General features: G+C 35.2%; 1 protein-coding gene across 2 annotated transcripts in view; it reads right to left on the reverse strand.

Moving 5' to 3' along the window:
• Positions 1-6: 6 nt before the first annotated feature.
• LOC107726528 (methylmalonyl-CoA mutase, mitochondrial-like) overlaps positions 7-20,684 on the reverse strand; it is a 31,252-nt gene continuing 10,574 nt past the window's right edge. The window contains exons 8-13 of one of the 2 annotated variants that reach the window (XM_016536150.1): positions 15,277-15,392; positions 11,521-11,636; positions 8,570-8,701; positions 6,996-7,143; positions 5,554-5,721; positions 7-735 (exon numbers count right to left, since the gene is read on the reverse strand). In XM_016536150.1, the coding sequence (XP_016391636.1) occupies positions 607-735; positions 5,554-5,721; positions 6,996-7,143; positions 8,570-8,701; positions 11,521-11,636; positions 15,277-15,392 (809 nt within the window). In that variant the 3' untranslated portion in view covers positions 7-606. The remainder of the gene's footprint in view (positions 736-5,553; positions 5,722-6,995; positions 7,144-8,569; positions 8,702-11,520; positions 11,637-15,276; positions 15,393-20,684) is intronic. The other variant, XM_016536151.1, reaches the window with a different exon arrangement.

Here is a 20,684-nt window from a genome sequence, read left to right on the forward strand (position 1 = left end):
CTCACTTTCACATCACCAAGGGTTTAGTTTCATATGGACCTAGGCCAGAGTAGACATATAATCATACAGATCTCAACATCTACATGCTCATTTCTACTGAAAGCTGAAACGGATGGTGCTCAATAAGATCATGCACAACATATTGCACAATAAGTCCGTAAGTCCACATCAAGCCAAGACAGAAAGCTTATATTACTGTATATATAAAATACATTATCCAAGTTAAGTTATTGTGCTTATGGTGTTTTATATTGTTGAATAAAACAACAAAACAGCTTCACTCTGATGAGAAAAGATCGTGAAATTACGAGTTGAAATAAACAGCAAAGGATGATGTAAGAAAAGGGCTGGTGACCACATCAACATTTTTATGTTGATTTTAATGCATTATGTCAAACTATACACATTTTAGACAAAATCAAAGACTGCTTTTACACGTTTTCAATCAAACAACTCTGAGAGTCGATTTCACACTGATTACACTGTGCTGTGATAATTATTGGAATTTCAAACGTTTTCTACTTTTTCTCAGTCAATATCCTTCTGAATTGCTGTCTTGCTCTGAGCTTAAGTGCATTTTGAGATGTTAGTGTGACTGTTCTGTGGTTACATGGCCTGTCGGTTCTTCTCCAGGCTTTTTTCAATGTTGTCAAGAACTTCCACCGCTGCTTGAGGAATTCTGGTCCCTGGGCCAAAGATACAGCTGACGCCACTCTTGTACAGAAACTCGTAGTCCTGAAATAATAAGAATATTAATCGTGTACAGCATCAATACTGAACTACATTAAGCCATGATTAGTAAGATAATTAACTGAACTGGTATTGAACCTGGAACATGTTAAGTGTGCTTGGAGCACATATTGAAACTAATTAAGTTCAACTAATTGCTTTTAGATAAAAATATCAATCATAAACAGAAACGGTCTCGAACTGAAATAGAAAGCAGTTTGTGTTTCTTTGGATCATTAAAAAAAATACATACAATACTCGGCAGTTTATTATAACGAGTGTCTAGCAAGATGTCCACTAATGGTAAATTCCTTATTATTCTGCACTGTGTAGGATATCAGACCGAATCAGACAATCTAAGATTTGGTCTGTCTAACAAGATGTCCACTAATGGTAAATTCCTTATTATTCTGCACTGACATCCATCATCTACATGGAAATACATGCTTTAATAAAAAAATAGTGTTAAACTCAAGAGAAATTACAACTGCTCACCTGTATAATGGTGCAAGAGTAAAAAAAAAAAAAGACTATGTATAAAACACAAAAAGATGAGTAAAAAATAACATTCTTGCTCATTGGTCACATCTTTTTTTAACCATGAAAACTAAAATTCTGACAAAATCTGACCCCCAAAAAAGTGTGTATATACAGTATGTATAAAATACTACATTTAAATATGTATAATATATGAATAAATATATGTATATATATATTAATAACTACATAATATGCCAAACATGTCAAACAAATACTAAACCAAATAATAATAATCTTGAAATTATGCTAGTCAAAATGTATTGTAGCATAATTCTGTAAACAGGGTTAAAATTTATTAATAATATGAAGTAGTGCAGAATTTGATTGGATGCACAACATTAACAACAAAAGACAATAGAAGCGTTGTCTCATTCGTTTTGATAAGCCTATTTTTTCTGTCCTAACTATGCACGATTAAATGAACTTGCATTTTAACATTCATGTTCAGCATGGCTCAGTATTTGGCTCATAACCCGCCTGTTGAGAAGCGCTGATTCAAACCCTGCCTTGCACAGAAAATCACATCACAGAAGAATCTCAGCATGAGGAACAGTGTATATTTTAACTGCCATGCCAAACACTATAGCGAATCTACCCGAGAGATCTGATACAGTACAAACAAACGGATTGCATGCATTAAAAGGATTTCCATGTCTGCTTCAATTACCGCAGCTTCACCTCCACCGGCTCACACTCACTACATGTTAACAATCAATAATCAATTAATAGCACTCAGGCAAGAAGTCTAAGGAACTAAAAACGCCTCCAGACCTCAAGCAACCAGACATAAGCTGAAACAGAATCCATTTCATGCATTCATGGACAAGTACAAAGAAGACAGCATTTGCACCCACACAGCAACAAAGTAATTGCATGCATACAGGTTGCGTCGCACCATCACATGTTCATACACACCAGCCTAGAGATCATTATTTAGCAATGTGCAAATTGACCTTTTACAGGTCCTAATTACACCCCACTGCGACTGAGAATAGAGTTTGACCTATATGTGAATGAGTCGACTGCTTGGATGCAAATTTATCTGTATTATGTTGGAAGAGCAAATGGCCTCTTGTTGAAGATGAAAACTTTTGGATTTCAACTCATTAGTTATTTGATCTGAGCACAAACAGCGGGGTGATGTTAATAATTAGGCAATATTGAAAATAGCAGGGTTATTAGATGTTAGTGTTTAAAAGTTTGGGGTAAGTAAGTTTATTTATTATTATTATTATTATTATTATTCAGCAAGGATGCATTAAATTGATAAAAAAAATGACAGTATACAGACATTTATAATGAAAAGATTTCCTTTTCAAATAAATGCTGTACTACTGAAATGTATGCATCAAAGAATCTTGAAAAAAAAAGTATCACATTTTTCACAAAAATATTAAGCAGCAAAAACCGTTTTCAACATTGATGAGAAGAAATATTTATTGAGCAGCAAATCAGCATATTTTAATGATTTCTGAAGGATCATGTGACACTGAAGACTGGAGGAATGATGCTGAAAATTCAGCTTTGCATCACAGGAATAAATTATATTGTAAAATAAATGAAAATAGAAAACATTTTTTAAATTGCAATAATATTTCATAATATTTCAATTTTTACTGTATTTCTGATTAAAAAAATGCAGCCTTGGTGAGCCCAAGAGACTTCTTGCAAAGACATTAAAAAAATTTTACTGACCACAAACTTTTGAACGGAAGAGTATTTACATTTTACACTAAGCAGCTACATTTGCATTCAAGTTTGACATTTTTCATTAGTTAAAGCATTCTGCAGAAATCAAAGCCATGAACTTCTTGTTGCTAGCACTGCACTCGAAGCTACAAGAATATCTTATATACTGTGCAATAATTTTGCAAGGAAATTGCTACAAAGAATATTGCACCTGAAAGAACCATTTACCGGATCATCAAGAACTTCAAGAAGAGAGGTTCGACTGCAGTGAAGAAGTCTTCAGGACGTCCCAGATTGTCCAGCAAGCGCCAGGACATCTCCTTCTGAGGAGTCAGCTGGAATCGTGTCACAGTGCAGAGCTTGCTCAGGAATGGCAGCAGGTTTATGTGAGAGCATCTGCATGCACAGTGAGACGAAGACTTCTGGACAACGGCCTGGTGTCAAGAAGGGCAGCAAAGAAGCCACTTCTCTCCAAGAAAAACGTCAAGGACAGACTGAAATTCTGCAGGAAGTACAAGGATTGGACAGCAGAAGACTGGTGCAAAGTTATTTTCTCTGATGAAGCTCCCTTCCGACTGTTTGGGACATCTGGAAAATTGATTGTTCGGAGAAGAAAAGGTGAACGCTACCATGAGTCCTGTGTTGTGCCAACAGTGAAGCATCCTGAGACCATCCATGGATTTTGGCCCAGAAGCTAATATCCAGCATGTCAGAGCGAATTGCAGAGGTTATGAAGAACAAGGGTGAACACTGTAAATATTGACTCATTATATATATTTTTTGGCCAATAAAAGCCTTTAAAACTTATGATATGCTTATCATTGTTTTTCATTATACCATAGAAACATGTGGAAAAATAATCTACAAATAGTGAAGCAGCAAACTTTGCAAAACAAAAATTAATGTCACTGCCAAAACTTTTGGCCATGACTGTATTCAGTAGGTGTAATGTATTGTAAGTTACATTACAGTAAGTAAGTTATAAGGTATTGCAAGTTTTACATACAACAATAATAAAACAGTGCATTGATATAAAAAAAGGAAATTTACTTTTGGTACTTAAGTACTTTTAAAAAGTAAGTCTTTACAACTTTCACTTGTAATGGAGTAATATTTGACCAGCAGTATCTCTACTTTCACTCAAGAAATAGAATAAGAATTGTGTACTTTGTCCACCTCTGCAGTCATAAGCGGCCTATGCTGTGTGTAGTGCCCAACAACCCTTAATCAAGCTAAAATCAATGTAACATATGGCCTTTCATGTCTTACTGCTTTATTAATCAATACAATAAGGTAATCTGACTTTTTGAGATGAGATTCAAAGATTTAACGATTAATAGAAGAAAAAACTTTGACGTTCCTGCCACTAAAAAAGATGTTTCTTATCTTTTCCTTACACATTGTGAATGGTGAAATCTGATTAATGCATACTGTTCGAGTTCAGTCGAGTCTAATCTACATCACTGTCACGCCATAATGATCAGGTTCTGGACAGTCCATTTAAATTCAATGTTGTCCATGTCAAATGTTGTCCATTCAATATTGTCCATGTCAAAACAAAGATAACAGCTCCCTTTGAACATCATGGCTATCTGAGGTGTAGACGTATAAAGGCCCAGATATACTTCAAGCTAAATCGAAGAATGAACTGTTGTGATGTCATTTCGAACAAAATCAGTCCAAAGTAAAGTACGTTTGGAGTTCGTTTCGAGAGTTTGAAACAGCTTGCCATTGTCAAAGCAAACTTTCCAGAAAAGTTCACTCCGGCTGGTAAACACCTTCAAACTACCATTGGTCCGTGGTTATTATACATAATAGGTAGGTGTTTTTCTGAAGCTCAGCCTTCCTTAATGTGGCAATCTTCTCCGGTTAATTTCTTCTGTTCAGTCCGTCAAGGTCAGACATGAGTAAAAACATAAACACACTGGAGAGCTGCTTTATAGTAGAAATTGAAGTTGTAAACACATATTTACATGTTCATTTAAACGCCGCTCTCAGCAGTGTGGACGGCATCGGGGTGTTCGGTAACAGTAAACCGCTGCTTACGTATATCAAACTTCTTTTTACCCCCAAGCGAAGAACTTTGAATGAGTATACCAGGACATTAAAGGGACAGTTCACCCCAAAACGAAAAAAAAATCAGTTATCATTTACTCACCTTCAAGCTGTTCCAAACCTGTGTTTCTTTATTCTGTTGCTATTAGCCATTGACTTCCATAGTAGTAAAAAAAAAATAAATAAATAAAAAAATACTATGGAAGTCAATGGCTACCATCAACTCTTTGGATGCCAACATTCTTCAAATCAACAAAAGAAAGAAATTCTTATTCAGGTTTAGAACAACACGAGGGTGAGGAAATTTTACCCAAAATTTTTGGGTAAACTATCCTATAAGGAAAAGTAACTACACCATCTACTAACTAAAAAAAATGGATTTAAAGTTTTTGACATATTTGACATACATTTTCATATTCTGCTTTCTATGAAACGGACAGATTTCACAGAGCGATTTTCTGCCTGTGTAGGTAGTAAGGTAGTAATTCAGCTCTGCCTCTGCTCATATGTCCAGCTGTCTATCAGGGGGGCAGGTGTTACCTGTGGTGGTATGACCCCTCCGCAGATCACCATGATATCGGGCCGGTTGAGGTTACGCAGCTCTTTGATGAGTTCAGGCACGAGGGTCTTGTGTCCAGCTGCCAGTGTGCTAACGCCCACACAATGCACATCTGCATCTACAGCCTGCTGGGCGACCTCCAACGGGGTCTGTCGTCATGGAAACAGACACCACATAGAAAAATCCAAGGGAAATGACAAGCATTAAAGGCCATCTTGCATCAAGAACAATAACTAAATTGATAACAATATCAGTGTCCACACGAACGCACAATAACATTCTGTTTATTATAAGCACACACTGCACTTTTGCCATGTGTCACTAAATGCTAGAGCTCTTTAAAGCAGGATGGATTCTGATTGGATGTCCATGTTTTTATTGTTCATTGCTGGAATAAATACTGATTCCAATGATATTGTTCCTCTGTGCTGTTATCATTATAGTTGTGGACTCTTCTATTCTTTTACACGTAGAACGATTTTTAAAATTCTATTTTTTTTACCGTTATCATTATAGTTATCAGTTTGGTGTGAATTAATATTTCTATTCAGCAAAAATGCATTGAATTGATCGAAAGTGACAGTAAAGTTCTTTTGGACTTCCTATTCATTGAAAAATCCTGAAAAAATTACATCACAATTTCCACAAAAATATTAGGCAGCACAACTGTTTTCAAAACTGATAATAAATGTTTCTCGAGCAGCAAAACAGCATATTCGAATGACTTCTGAAGGATCATGTGACACTGGAGTAATGATGCTGAAAATTCAGCTTTGCCATCACAGAAATAAATTAAATTTTCAAATATTTTCAAATAGAAAAGTTATTTTAAATTGGAATATTTCACAATATTACTGTTTTTACTGCATTTTGTTTACTGTATGCAGCCTTTGTTAGGATAAGAGACTTCTTTCAAACACACTAAAAATCTTCTTTTTAAAAACTTTTAAATAGTAGCGTATATTAACCCTCACACTATGTTTGTGGTCTGAGAGACACTTTTTTCAGTTTATACCTGATAATCTGATGTGGAAACAGTTTTGTTCAGGATGGCGCTGAGCATTCATGGAGCACAAATGAGAGAACCGGATTATTCTTATTTTGAAAACTGTGGAGAAGTGGGAGCTTAACTCCGAGGTATGCATTTGATCTGCTCAGTCATGGATTCAATGTTTTGATGTCTATGGCTCAGAAAGGATCTCTTAATTGATGATAGACTCTGCTCTTAAAGGAACATTGGACGCTAAAATGTGTGAGATAAATACGATTGAGAAAAGTTGAGCTCCATGAGCTGATTTCTTGAGCATCTTTAACACATGGATGACTTTCAGAGAGGAAAAGAGATATTTTTAACCAGACTTCAGAAACGCAGACAAAAAATCTTAGTATAGATGCACCATCACAATGACAGTGTCTTTCATACCTGGAAAAGCGGGCCGACATCCACATCAAACCCAAGGTCTGCGAATCCAGTGGCGATGACCTTTGCTCCTCTATCATGACCATCCTGTCCCATTTTGGCCACGAGCAGACGGGGATTTCTACCTTCAAGCTTTTTAAACTGTACGACTCTGACAAACAAGAACACAAAGCATGATAGCATCAAGTTACTGATGAGGTTTCAAACGCTTTTATGATGTTTCTGTATCATTTTGTGTTGAAACAAAGTCACACGGGTTTAAAACTATATGATGGTAAGTTATTTTTTGGGTGAGCTATTCCTGTAAAGGAAGAAACTGTGGTTGGTTACTTCATACTTTCCTATCAAAGTTATATATTTTTTTCCGGTAACTGAAATAAAGCCGTTTTCGGTAACTGAATTGAGGTTGAAATGAAATATAAATCTATGATGAAAAACACAGTAATCACCATGTAACGTACAAAGTACCCTCAAAGTCTATGAGATGTTCAGGCTGTAAGATCTGGATCTTTTGTAGGTTTAGTGTTAAATATTTATGGTGTAATGTTTGATTTTTACGGTCTCCCTCTCATCTCTTCTTTCATACTGAGGTCACATTGAGGCGGGTGGACATGCTTTAATCAGACTGCAGAAAATCCTTAAGACACACAAAGACAAAAACACAGTGGAATCTCTGAGCTTTTCTCTGTCTGAGCCATCTTTATTTATCATCAGTTCAGCAGCTAAAGCCAAATCCCCCCAAAAAAGCCAAAATCCAGTTGCATTTAGTGTTTTTTGACAATAACAATAATGATGCCATAAGAGTCAAAATGAAGTTCTCAGGCCGAGCCATGGGTTCGGCTCAAGTGCAATAAAAGATTAAATGTCTGTGAAATGTTATTATTGTTAAATGCAATATTTTCATATTTTCATGAGTAGGTTGTAGCATAGATGACCTGGGTCATAACTACCTCGACCTCTCAATATATATATACAGGGCTCAAACTATGCAGTTCAAATAATATTTATTTTGTAAATATAATAATAAAAACACAACAAAAAAATTATGTTTACAGAAAGCTTTTAATTGCTTTTATGTAAAAATACAAATTATTATAAATGATCAAATTAATAAATGATAAAATTTAAACTTTACACAATTATTTAAAACTATCGTAAAATAAAAAATCATATCTATATATGACAATTAAATGTATATTTTATGTTATATATTTTGTAATCATTTTAATAATACCTCTACACAATATTTTTAAATATATAATGTATATATATATATATATATATATTATTTTAATTTAATGTATAAATTAGTTATTGTCACAACCAAAAATGTATACATATTTACCCACACACACACATATATATACATACACCCTTTTGACTTTCATAATAAACATTTCCATAAATTTTATATTCGATTATGTCAACACCCTTGGAAGGACAACTTTTTGTCCACTTATTTGGACCTAGTACTCATTTGAAATACTGCTTTTAGCATGCTATATGTTAGGAAAGCAGGCGTATTTGGATGTGGGGAATGAGTACAGTTCCAGTTTCAGGAATCTGTAAGCTCCTACCTGTTATGCGCCAGTGCAATCTCCTCATGCTCGCCGAATTCACTGCGGTACGCTCCGCTCACCATGCGCGTGCTGGCTTTGTGCTCCCCGAAAACAGATTTCATGGCATCTGTGATCTCTCCCACCGAGCACCTACAGAATCCAAAAGAATCCTTTAATCCACACATAATCACATTAAATCACGCAACACAATTCATGTATTGTTGTTTGGATTGTTATATGATTGAATTTGTGTTTGCAGTGCAGTAAAGAGTCAGAAATCACATTCCATATGTTCAAAGCGTGTGATCCCCCAATCTGCCGCTGAGAAACACCAGCTTTGTATTAAGCTTTCAAAAAGACACGCGGCACTAACTCGAGCTCCTCCAGCTGGACTTCCAACAGCAGGAGTGTTTATAACATGGGATAAATCAAAGTCAAAAAATGTCTTGACAGGATATATGTGCATCTTCTGGACTGGAAACCCATGGGTTTGCATGAGGAAAAACTATGGAAGCCCATTTCCACCACGGAATAAAAAAATAATAAAAAAGGTAATTGCAACTTTTTATCTCAAAATTCGGACTTTGTTTCTCACAATTCTAAGAAATAAACGCAGAATTGTTAGATGCAAACTCAGTACTCAGACTGTTTTTCTCACAATTCTAAGTTTACTGTTTTAATGTTTCCGCCATGGAAATAAAAAAATTAAAAAGGTAATTGCAACTTTTTATCTCACAATTCTGGCTTTTTTTACTCGCAATTCTGAGTTTGTGTCTCTTATATCTCAGAATTGTGAGAAAAATCAGAATTGTGAGATAAAGTTGCAATTTATCTTTTTTTTTTCCATGGCAGAAATGGTCTTCCATAAATATAACAGACTGTATAGCATGTGCAGATTTCATGAGCACTGGTGGACGAGAGAAATCACACCTGTACTTTGCTCTTGTCTTTCTGTTGCTTCAAATATATAAATATATATACAAGTTGTCGCCTGATTTTCTTTTTGACAGATTAATATATATGCAAATAATTAGATCCAAAGCTAATAAATAATACATGCTCACAACTCTTATAAAAAATAAATTATCTAATGAATAATAAATTTATAATGTATTATTCATTATAATGATCTGTTATAACAAAGATTAAATTAATTTCTGTATCATCAAACTGAGGGGAAAAATACTAGATAATTTTCATTTACTGAAGAAAGTGAGAGAGCTACTTGCTTGTGCATGTCACAATGTGCATGTGCATCTTTTTGTGTCGGATCGAGGTCTCCAATTCACCTCTAGAGTATGGTCAGCTTTCTTCCAAAAACTTAATATCAACATCAGCCTCACTTCAGGATATCACCCGCAATCTAATGGCCAGACTGAGCGCTCAATCAGGAAATCACATGATTCCTCAGATCCTACTGCCAACAGAACCAAGCAGACTGGAGCCGATATCTCATGTGGGCAGAGTGCACTCAAAATTCACTTCAAAAACCCTCAACTGGACTAACCCCTTTCCAATGCATAATGGGTTTCCAACCACCTTTATTCCCATGGTCAGGAGAACCCACCAAGGTACCTGCTATCAACGACTGGCTCCATAGGAGCGAGAACATTTGGAACCAGGCTCACACCCACTTGCTACATGCCGTTAGGAGGCAGAAGTTGCAAGCCAATCGTCACCGTCGCCTCAGTCCTGAATACATTCCAGGTCAATGGGTCTGGTTATCTACCCGAGATCTCCGCCTCAGACTTCCGTGCAGGAAACCCAGTCCCAGGTATGTGGGTCCCTTCCAAATTGTTAAACAAATAACACCAGTTTCTTACCCTTTGGCATTACCCGCTAATTATCGTATTTCTCCTACATTTCATGTTTCACTTCCCAAACCCGCTGGTGGTCCGAGAGCAAAGGAGGAGGAGCTGATCAGGGACCAGGGCCCTCCACCCATCTTGGTTGACGGCGAGGAGGTATACCAAGTTTGAGAACTACTCGATTCCAGATGCCGGGGAGGACTCCTCCAATATCTGGCGGACTGGGAGGGGTATGGACCGGAGGAGCGATCCTGGGTCAATGCTGAGGACATCCTCGACCCCACACTCATCACCGAGTTCCATAGGACGCACCCGGATAAACCGGCCCACCCAACCGGCCCCTCGACCTCGCGGAAGACCCCGGTGTCATCTGCCTCCTCGAGTCAGGAGCCGCTCACAGGGGGGGGCTCTGTCACAAACGAGACTCCCACAGTGCCTCCTGTTCGCCACCAGAGGGAGCTCTCCCCTGAGTATTGAACTCCAATTCGGACTTCATTTCCCACTCACGTACCTGGCTCTGATTGCGCTAGCACCTGATCTGCATTAGTGGACTATTTATACAGCTCTCAGACTCTCCCTCACTGCGAAGTCTTGTATTGCCTCGGTGTGCATTTCTGAGCGTTTCTTCCCGTGTCTTGTCTACCTGTGGATTACCTTTGGATTGTTTATTCTCGCCGTGATCGCCTGCTGCCTGCCCTGGACTCTTTGCTATTGTGAACTGATTATTGATTTATTGCTGCCTGCCCTGACCTCATGCCTGTCCCTGGATTCCGAGTTATCTCATCTTTACTGTTGTGTTTTCTGGTGATTGACCCTGCTTGTTCTACTACGTTTTCAATAAAGCTGCAAATGGATCCTCACTCTGTTGAAGCCTCGTTACAGTGCAAAAGTCACACACAAAAGTCAAAAGTTGTTGGTGATTTCCAGGATTTTGCTATGTGGTTGCTAGGGTGTTTTGGGTGGATGCTAAGGAGTTTTCACTTAGAAAAGTAATTTCACTGTTCATTTCCTCAACAAGCCATGATGCAAGACAGGTTACACACTAATACTTTACGCTAATAAGTTACACCCTAACATTATTTAAGGTTCAGGGTTCGAATAAAGCTTTTGTAAATGTGTTTGCTTTTTGGCTTCATCAGGACTTCATGAAGCCAGACCCACCGGGCTCTCGCAGCCTCCACGGCGAGCTCCAGCAGGTTTCCATCTCTGGTACGTGCACACTGTTCAATCGCAGCCAAGCACCTCTTCGCCGTCTCTGCATCCCTGCTCTCTCTGACCTGCAATGCAAACACAGCTTCATTACGATGTGCAAACACCGAACCTGGATGAGCCAAACAAACATATGAAAACCTGGAATCAGCTCAGTGTATAAACAACCAGGCGACGTCCATCTGAAATCATGTGGATGGAGATGTAAGAGAATACAAATACATTGTGGGGGAAACCATCTCAGAAAACACAGCATATAGTGCAGATATTATTAACTATCAACTGGACTGCTTTACTTGCTGTAAAAGGGGTGATCGAATTGTGAAGACCAAACACAGAGGAACTGTGATCCTTCTTTTCCTCTAGCTTGTGCTAATAAAGTGCCAAAAATGTAAGCTATTAAAAAAAAAAAAAAATCTGATCATCTACGTAATCTTTATTACATAAAAATTTTTACCTTAAACAAAAATTGAAACAACAACCAAAATATATTAATAAATAACAATAATTACTGAAAGTACTAAAATTACTAAACTGAAATAAAACAAATGAAAATGAAACTATATAGAAATGTATTAAAAACAACTAATAATGACAAAAGCACATAACAAAATTACTAAAACAAACTAAAATTAAAATGAAAATTCAAAACACTAATAAATATTATAAGTGTGTATATATAATGCTAAAACCCCATTCTAATAAGACAGATTCCTTTGCAGAATATAAAAGGGGTCATAAGATATATTTAATATTCCCTAAGGACTACTTATAATATAAGTAAAGTCATGTCAGTGGGGTTTGTCTCATTCAAAAGGAAAAGAGTCACATTTAGCTGACCTGTCTGCCCTCTCTGTCCGATCAGCTGGAAAATGTAGAGAAATTGTTAAGTGACATTAGAATCAAAGCACAGGACATCAGTGTGCCGTGACTCAGGGCATGACGGATACATAAGGACATTTTTATGGCCAACCATTCGCAAAAGAAAATCTGCTGCCAGAAACACAGATAATGATTATATTACAATCTGCTTTGGCAGTGCAATAGAGGGAAGGAAATAATGTTAAATGTAAAAAAAAAACAAAAAAAGTTTTTTAATTTATTAAATAATTTAAACTTCAATGATTTTCAAAACTTCTAAACGTTTTTTTCAAAATAAAATAAAATTCAATTGAATTCAATTGAAATATGAAAAAGTAAGTAAACAAGTCTTTTGTTGTTAATTATATGCACTTCACTTCCAGTGCATTACTTACTTTAAACATATTTCCTATTCTTTTTTACAACATGAGAGAATCTAAATTATTTTCCAAGGTACCCAACATCACTCCACAGATGTAGTACATACACTTTATGAACTAAAGATGTTTTGGGTAACCAGAGCCGATCCTCCCTATACTCAAAAACACCAGGGGGCCCCCTTGCTCTCAAAGATGATTTAATTTTAGTTTCGTTTTTGAATTTGGCCAGCGGTTATGAAAACATGAATGTTAATTTCTTTTAATGTGGTTCGCTGTCGCCCTTTCTACATAAAAATCAGTCAAATCATGTAACGTCAATGTCATACAGTCTCTTGCTCGAGACAAAAAAAAAAAAGAGTGGAAAGCGTGCCGAGCCGCGGAAGAGACACTGTTTCTCAAGCGCTTTCTGTGAATGAAATGTGTTTATGCGGTTTAAGGTTCAAAAACACATTATTTTCCACATACTGTACATTATTGTTTCTCCTAAGGCTATTAATATTTCTCAGCTGATCTGAGTTGCTGTGTTGCTTGTTGTGTGCAAAAAAAGACAGGATTTTCACATAGCTCACACAAAAAGGACAACCAAAAATGTACTATGTATACACTACTGTTCAAAAGTAGGTATGAAGTCTCTAATCCTCACCAAAGCTGCTTTTTTTTATATATATATATTTTTTATATCAAAACTACAGTAAATATTGTGAAAATTATTATAATTTAGAATAGCTGTTTTCTATTCGAATACGTTTTAAAAATGTAATTCATTCCTGTGATGCAAAGCTGAATTTTCAGCAGTGTCACATGATCCTTCAGACAGAAATCATTCTCATATGTGACCCTGGAGCACAAAACCAGTCTTAAGTCGCTGGGGTATATTTGTAGCAATAGCCAAAAACACATTGTATGGGTCAAAATTATTGATTTTTCTTTTATGCCAAAAATCATTAGGATATTAAGTAAAGATCATGTTCCATGAAGATATTTTGTAAATTTCCTACCATAAATATATTACATTTTTAATAAGTAATATGCATTGCTAAGAATTTCATTTGGACAAATTTAAAGGCGATTTTCTCAATATTTTGATTTTTTTTTCAAATAGTTGCATCTCGGCCAAATATTGTCCTATCATAACAAACCATACATCAATGGAAAGCTTATTTATTCAGCTTTCATGTGATGTATAAATCTCAATTTCAAAAAATTGACCCTTTTGTGATCCAGGGTCACATATGCTGATTTGCTGCTCAAGAAACATTTCTTATTATCAATGTTGAAAAGAGTTGCTTAATTGTGCAATTGTTCTAACTCTATTAGAACAATTGCGACACACTTACTTTTTAAAGCAAAACTAAAAGTCTATCTCTTAATGAAGACTTATAGTGTATGAGCCAAAAGGGGCTTATTCAAAATGATTATTTGTTTGTCTGTCTTGTCATATTATGTTATGTACTTTGATTTCTTTTAAATGATATTGTTCAGCACAATGGTCAACCATTGTTGTTTTATCATACTTTCTAAATAAATTGAACTGAACTTAATATTTTTGAGGTAACCTTGATAAAAACAATTTTCAGGATTTTTTAATGAATAGAAAGTTTAGAAATCTAGAAATAGAAATCTTTTGTAACCTCTTTAACCAAACATTTTTTTTCTTTCACAATTGAAATGCATCCTTGCTGACTAAAAGTATTAATAAAAAAAAAAAATCATACTGACCCCAAGATCAAAGAGATTGATTTTAGAGTGAAAAGTAAATATCAACAACATATCACATTGTCATGGCTACAACTAGCAGAAAGATGAAAAATTACCTTTATATACTAGAATTATTTTTAGATCTATAAATTGCTTCTGCTAAATGAAGAAAGAAAAATACAAAGGTAAATATAAACTAAAGAAATTAAAACTGAACATCTGTTCAGTATATATAAAAAATTACTTTCATATCCAATCATCTCAGCTCAAAATCCTCCTCCTGTCCTTTAAATCAGCAAATAGACACGGTGTTGATTGTTCTTGTATGCATTAAACAACAATGGTAATTTTCATCTGGAATCAATTTAGCAGGTGACACAAACATTAAAATTCCTGTTTGCCCCTTAGCTTTTAGAGAAATGGTAATTACTATATAAAAGATTAATACCTTAATGTTCTCTCCACTTTCAAATCATTCCTACATCACTGAATATAATTCTATAAGGTATTTCCTTTAATGTTCACAGATCTGTTTTGCAATGATGAATACAATGATGACAGTTTTTCTGAACAAAAGCAAAAATTATGGCCATTTCTATGGGGCACTTAATGTACTCGATTGAATTAAAGCCCTTGATTGTGATTAGGTAACTTCACAGAGAGCTCTACTGAGAAGGGACTATATGTGACTATTTCAGATCGCATCAACACGGATGAAGGAGCTTGACATCAAAATCCGTGCAGTGAATCATCGCCGGACAGAACTAACCTTGTGCAGCTTTTCAATCTGCTTGTTACGCACGGCTGTGTTGTCGATGGAGAGCACGTCCACAGTTTCTTCCTTCTCCAGGCGGTACTTGTTGACCCCCACGATGACCTCGGAGCCTACAGTGAGATAGACAGACAGTGCGAAGGCATCAGCAGGAGAGCCTAAATTATGAAGGGCATCCCAGATTTGCAGATCTCTGTGTATGACCCTGTAGGTCCGGGTCAGAGGACAGAGCTTTAATGGGCTCCTTTCACCTCATTATGTGCCAAGGATAATCAGCCATATAGAAACAGGAGCTCACAGGGAGTGTACCATAATATAACAGCATGTTCATCATTACACAGAAATCAGGGGGGCACGTCTATAGGGATATCATGGCAACAGTCTGTACAAATATGTTGTGCATAATTAATTATGCAGGGAAATGTGAAAAAGAGGGTTAAGCTAAATAACTAAGTATAAATAGCGTTTTTTTAAAGTCTATATAGTTTTTATTATTAATTTTTATTTCAGTTTTAGTTTTACCTATTTTAGTGCGTCAAGTTAAATGAAATGAAATGTTGAACTAAATGAGAAATGTTGCCTTGGCAACTAGATGAAGGTATTATGTTATATATGTTATTTCAGTTAACATTTATTTTATTTCAATGAATTAATTTTATTTATGTATGTATTTATTTATTTATAATTTTCATTTCGTGAACTATAATAACCCTGCACCTAAAATATGACAAAAATCCATTTAGGCAGATATACACTAACTTTCTAGGTTATTCATTCATTCATTTATTCACTCACTCATTCACTCACTCACTCACTCAACTTTAGTTCCAGACTCAAGGTCCATTAGCAAAACACTAAAACAAACAATACAAAACACATTAAAAAAAGACTCATAAATTACTGACAGAGCTGGGTAGTAACTGATTACATGTAATCTGGATTACGTAATCAGATTCCAAAAATTAAGTACTTGTAATTGGAGTAAATTACATTTTTAAATACTCGTAATCAGACTACAGCTATTTTTATTGATTACATGATTACATGATATTATTCACACAATAGCAATAAATTATTCATAATTTATTGATTCCCCTAATTCCTCTTTTTCATCTTTTGAATGTTCCAATTACAATTAATGGAATACATTTTCTTACTCTTTGTATTTTTACATCATTATGGTACAAGACTATCCTATTTAAATCAATGTGATAAATGAGTTTGGTCAAAAGTAATCTAAAAGTAATCAAAAAGTAGTCTGATTACATTACCTAAATGTGTAATGCAATGGATTACGTTACTAACTACAATTTTCATGTCATGTAATTTGGAATCAGTAACGGATTACAATTTGTAAGTAATCTACCCAGCTCTGGTTACTGATATCGCACCACAGTAAGCCTAGGATAAAATCTGGGATCAGTGAGCTTTTTGTTTTTTTTAAAGAAATTATTTAGCAAGGATTTAAATTGATCAAAAGTGACAGTGAAGACATTTATAAAGTTACAAAAGATATTTCTATATTTTTTCTTGTGCACTTTCGATGCATCAAAGAATCCTAAAAAAAAAAACATATCACCGTTTCCACAAAAATAAGCAGCACGACTGTTCTCAACATTTCTTGAGCAGTAAATCAGCATATTAGAATGCTTTCTGAAGGATCATGTGAAACTGAAGACTGGAGAAATGATGCTGAAAATTCAGCTTTGACAACACAGGAATAAATTATACTATAAAATGTATTTAAGTAGAAAACAGTTATTTTAAACTGTAATAATATTTCACAATATTGCTGTACTAATATACTTTTGATCAAATTCTGTAAAAGCAGCCTTAGTGAGCGTAACAGACATCTTTCAAAAACATTTTTAAAAATCTTACCAATCCCCAACTTCTGAACGGTAGTGTACACATTTAAAATGCAGTCCTGGAAAACAGACTAAAAATTGATGACTCATCCTGCACTACACAGAATTCTGTCCAATCAAACGCTCTCTAGAATGAGAATGCCTAATACCACCTGCAACTAGCAAATCCTGATAAAGTCTGTGGCCTATCCTCTATTAAAAACTTATTTCTGAAAATAAAGAAATGAAAAATCCTGAAAATAAGTGAAGTGCATGACAGAAGATAATTGACAGGCTGGTCCGCTCATGCATATTAAACTACTCTCTTAAAGCGTACCCATGCCATGCACACAAGGACCGAGGACCCTCAAGATCAAAACCCTGAGCTTCTGAGGTCAGAACAAATGCGGGGAGCTTCAAACATCTGCTGTGAAGTCAATATGGGTGAGTTTCTGTTCGAAACAATGTTCATCGCATCTTCAGAGAGAATGTGACATTCGCTGATTCAAGAGGAACGTCTTGAAGGTCATACAGAAATGCTGGAAAACTAACTGTGAGTTTAGCGTTTCAGGACCACACTGAACATCTTGGATTTGAAATCAAATTTAAACCTGTAAATTAAGTTTAAGGATTCTAAAAATGTAAAACAAAGACACATCATGGCATAAGATGAATTAGTAATATTTCAGGTAGGTTAGCTCAAGTGCTGTTGCCATTGAAGCCAAGGGAAAATGTTATCGTTTTCCATTCAACGTTTAACTCAAATTGTTATGCTGATGATATAAAGTAATAAACTAGAAAACAAATGCAAAATAGAAGTCTCAGGCTTTGTTTGAACCACACTTCCTTTTAATTATTCATTCACTTCTTGAGTGCTGTGCGATACTAGGCTCTTATAAGATGGATGTGCGGTTCATTGCAAGTGTAGCTGATGCATCCATCACATTATTAATGTGGACTTTTAAAGGTGGACTATTTTTAATGTGGACTATTAAAGGTGGACTTTCTGTCCACCTAAGGTTCAGAAGGACGCATAAGAGTGGCTTCTGAAGTCTTAAGCGATGACTGTGTGGTGGTTCACCGTGAAGGAAAATCACTTGCGCAACGGCCATATGTGGGGCATTTAAATTATGCATAATTCCTTGGAAAAAGAGCCACTTGCAAACCATTACCTGATGTGAAGCAACACTAGATTAGAGACATCAAACCTCAGGATTGGAAATATAAGCATGCGTGTGAAAAACGAAAATCTTGTGTTTCAATTTTAGCATTCAAGCATTTGGCATGATGATTGTTGCATGAAGGTGCATGTTAAAGATTGCCCTCTAGTGGAACTGTATTTATCAATCCGTAAAAGCATTAAAGAGGGCTGCGTTTCAGTGAATGCATGCATCACTCAAGTTCTGCAAACATCATGTCAGTCTCTGTGATCTCTGACTTAAAAACCTTTAGTCTACACAGACAGCGTGATCAGTTAAAAACAATCAATGTTATTATCCCTGCAGCTGCGGGGTTGGCTGACATGCTGAACAATGCACATCTGTTTACAATATAGGGCTGTCAGTCGATTAAAATTTTTAATCTAGTTAATTACATGATGTGGTGATTAATTAATATAATTAATTAACAAATTAATTTTAGCTGTGAAAATACGCCCAAAAGATAATCTAAAGCCATTATTGTGTTAAATGATATTACAAAAAATAGCTTTAGAAAGAAATATTTGATTTGATTCCACATAATTTATTACACATAAACGTTTATGCTACAACGGCCTAAGACGGCCTAAACTATGGAAAAAATGTATTGTTTTGAAATTACTTTAAATAAAAAAAAAATAAATATTTTTTTTTTTTTTCAAACAAGCACGGAAAAGGTACAGGTGATGAGGGAGCTACAGTGAACTGCGGTCAGGTGAGATGTTGCCAGGCCATATGTCAATAAAAACGAATTTTCCTGTCCTGTCAGCTGTTATACTCGTAGCACGTGCTCTTCAGTTGCACGCACAGATGCGAAGGAGCATGCTGTAGCCTACATAATATCACATTAAAGCGCTAAAGAAACTGCGAGCATGAAATGTTGTAGTTATGTCGTCAGTTAAGTTATGAAGTTACCAAAAAGGCGATTAAAGCTGCCTTAAAACTGTGCACGCATGTAAGTATTTGTTATATAGGAGTCAGATTTAAGAACATGTCTATGAAATGCAGTGGTTTTCAAAACTGTTCTGGAGCAGCAGCATTGTCTCCCTCATCTAACACACCCGATTCAACTCGTCAGCTCATTAATAGAGACTTTAAGACCTGAAGTGGGTCAGAAAAAGTAAAGAGTCGTGAGAAAATACGATGCGTGTCAGATCCGCGTCATGTTCAGCAGCGGCAGCTCTTAAAGCAGCCAAAATAACCTAATAACCCAGCTGCTGTGATGCCTGTTCATCAAAGAACAAAAGAAACAAGAGGAAATCAATACCTTTTGTAGCTTTAAGGATTCATCTATATTTAATTTAGAATTTAGTGTTTGATAACTTTATTCAATTTCTGTATATTTCCTACTTGCTGAAGGGTACAGGTAAATATGACATTATAATGGGTTTATGTGAAGATTGTTATTTGTTAGTTTAAAGTCTAATAAATGTTAAAATTGATAGCTCTCAATTATATTGTAATGTTGAATGGCTATAGTCAATAGTTAAATATTAGGGGAAAAAATTCATAGAGACATCAGAAGTATTGGTATCAGTGATGCTTGCCTTCAGTCGTAAAAAAATGCCATTAAACAAATATTAAAAAATATACTGTCTTTATGTTGTTTCTACATTAATTTGAAGATTGAATGAGAAATTATTGCAATAGAAAAGTATATTAAAAAAAAAAATTTATGTTAGGTGGGATTAATCAAGATTAATTTCAGAAAAAATTGCGAAAAAATGCGATTAGTTAGTTAATTTTTTACTCGATTTTTACTCGATATATATACACACTACCATTCAAAAGTTTGGGATCAGAACGATTTTTAATGTTTTTTACAGGAGTTTCTTATGCTCATCAAGGCTGCATTTATTTGATCAAAAATACAGGAAAAAATGTAATATTGTGAAATATTATTACAATGTAAAATAACGTTTTTCTATTTGAATATACATTAAAATCTAATTTATTCCTGTGATGCAAAGCTGAATTTTCAGCATCATTACTCCAGTCTTCAGTGTCACATGATCCTTCAGAAATCATTCTAATATGCTGATTTATTATTGTGCTGCTTAATATTTTTTTGGAACCTGTGATACTTTTTTCATGATTCTTTGATGAATAAAAAGTTAAAAAGAAGAGCATTTATTTAAAATAGAAATCTTTTCTAACAATATATACTACTGTTCAAAAGTTTGGGGTCAGTCAATTTTTATTCTTTCTTTTTTGAAAGAAATTAAAACTTTTATTCAGCAAGGATGTGTTAAATTGTTAAGAAGTGATAGCAAAGATTTATATAGTTAGAAAAGATTTATATTTTGAATAAATGCTGTTCTTTTTAACTTTTTATTCATCAAAGAATCCTGAAAAAAAA

Source organism: Sinocyclocheilus rhinocerous, unplaced genomic scaffold (genome assembly GCF_001515625.1).
Source record: "Sinocyclocheilus rhinocerous isolate Xijiao unplaced genomic scaffold, SAMN03320098_v1.1 scaffold906, whole genome shotgun sequence".
NCBI classification, from domain to species: Eukaryota; Metazoa; Chordata; class Actinopteri; order Cypriniformes; family Cyprinidae; genus Sinocyclocheilus; species Sinocyclocheilus rhinocerous.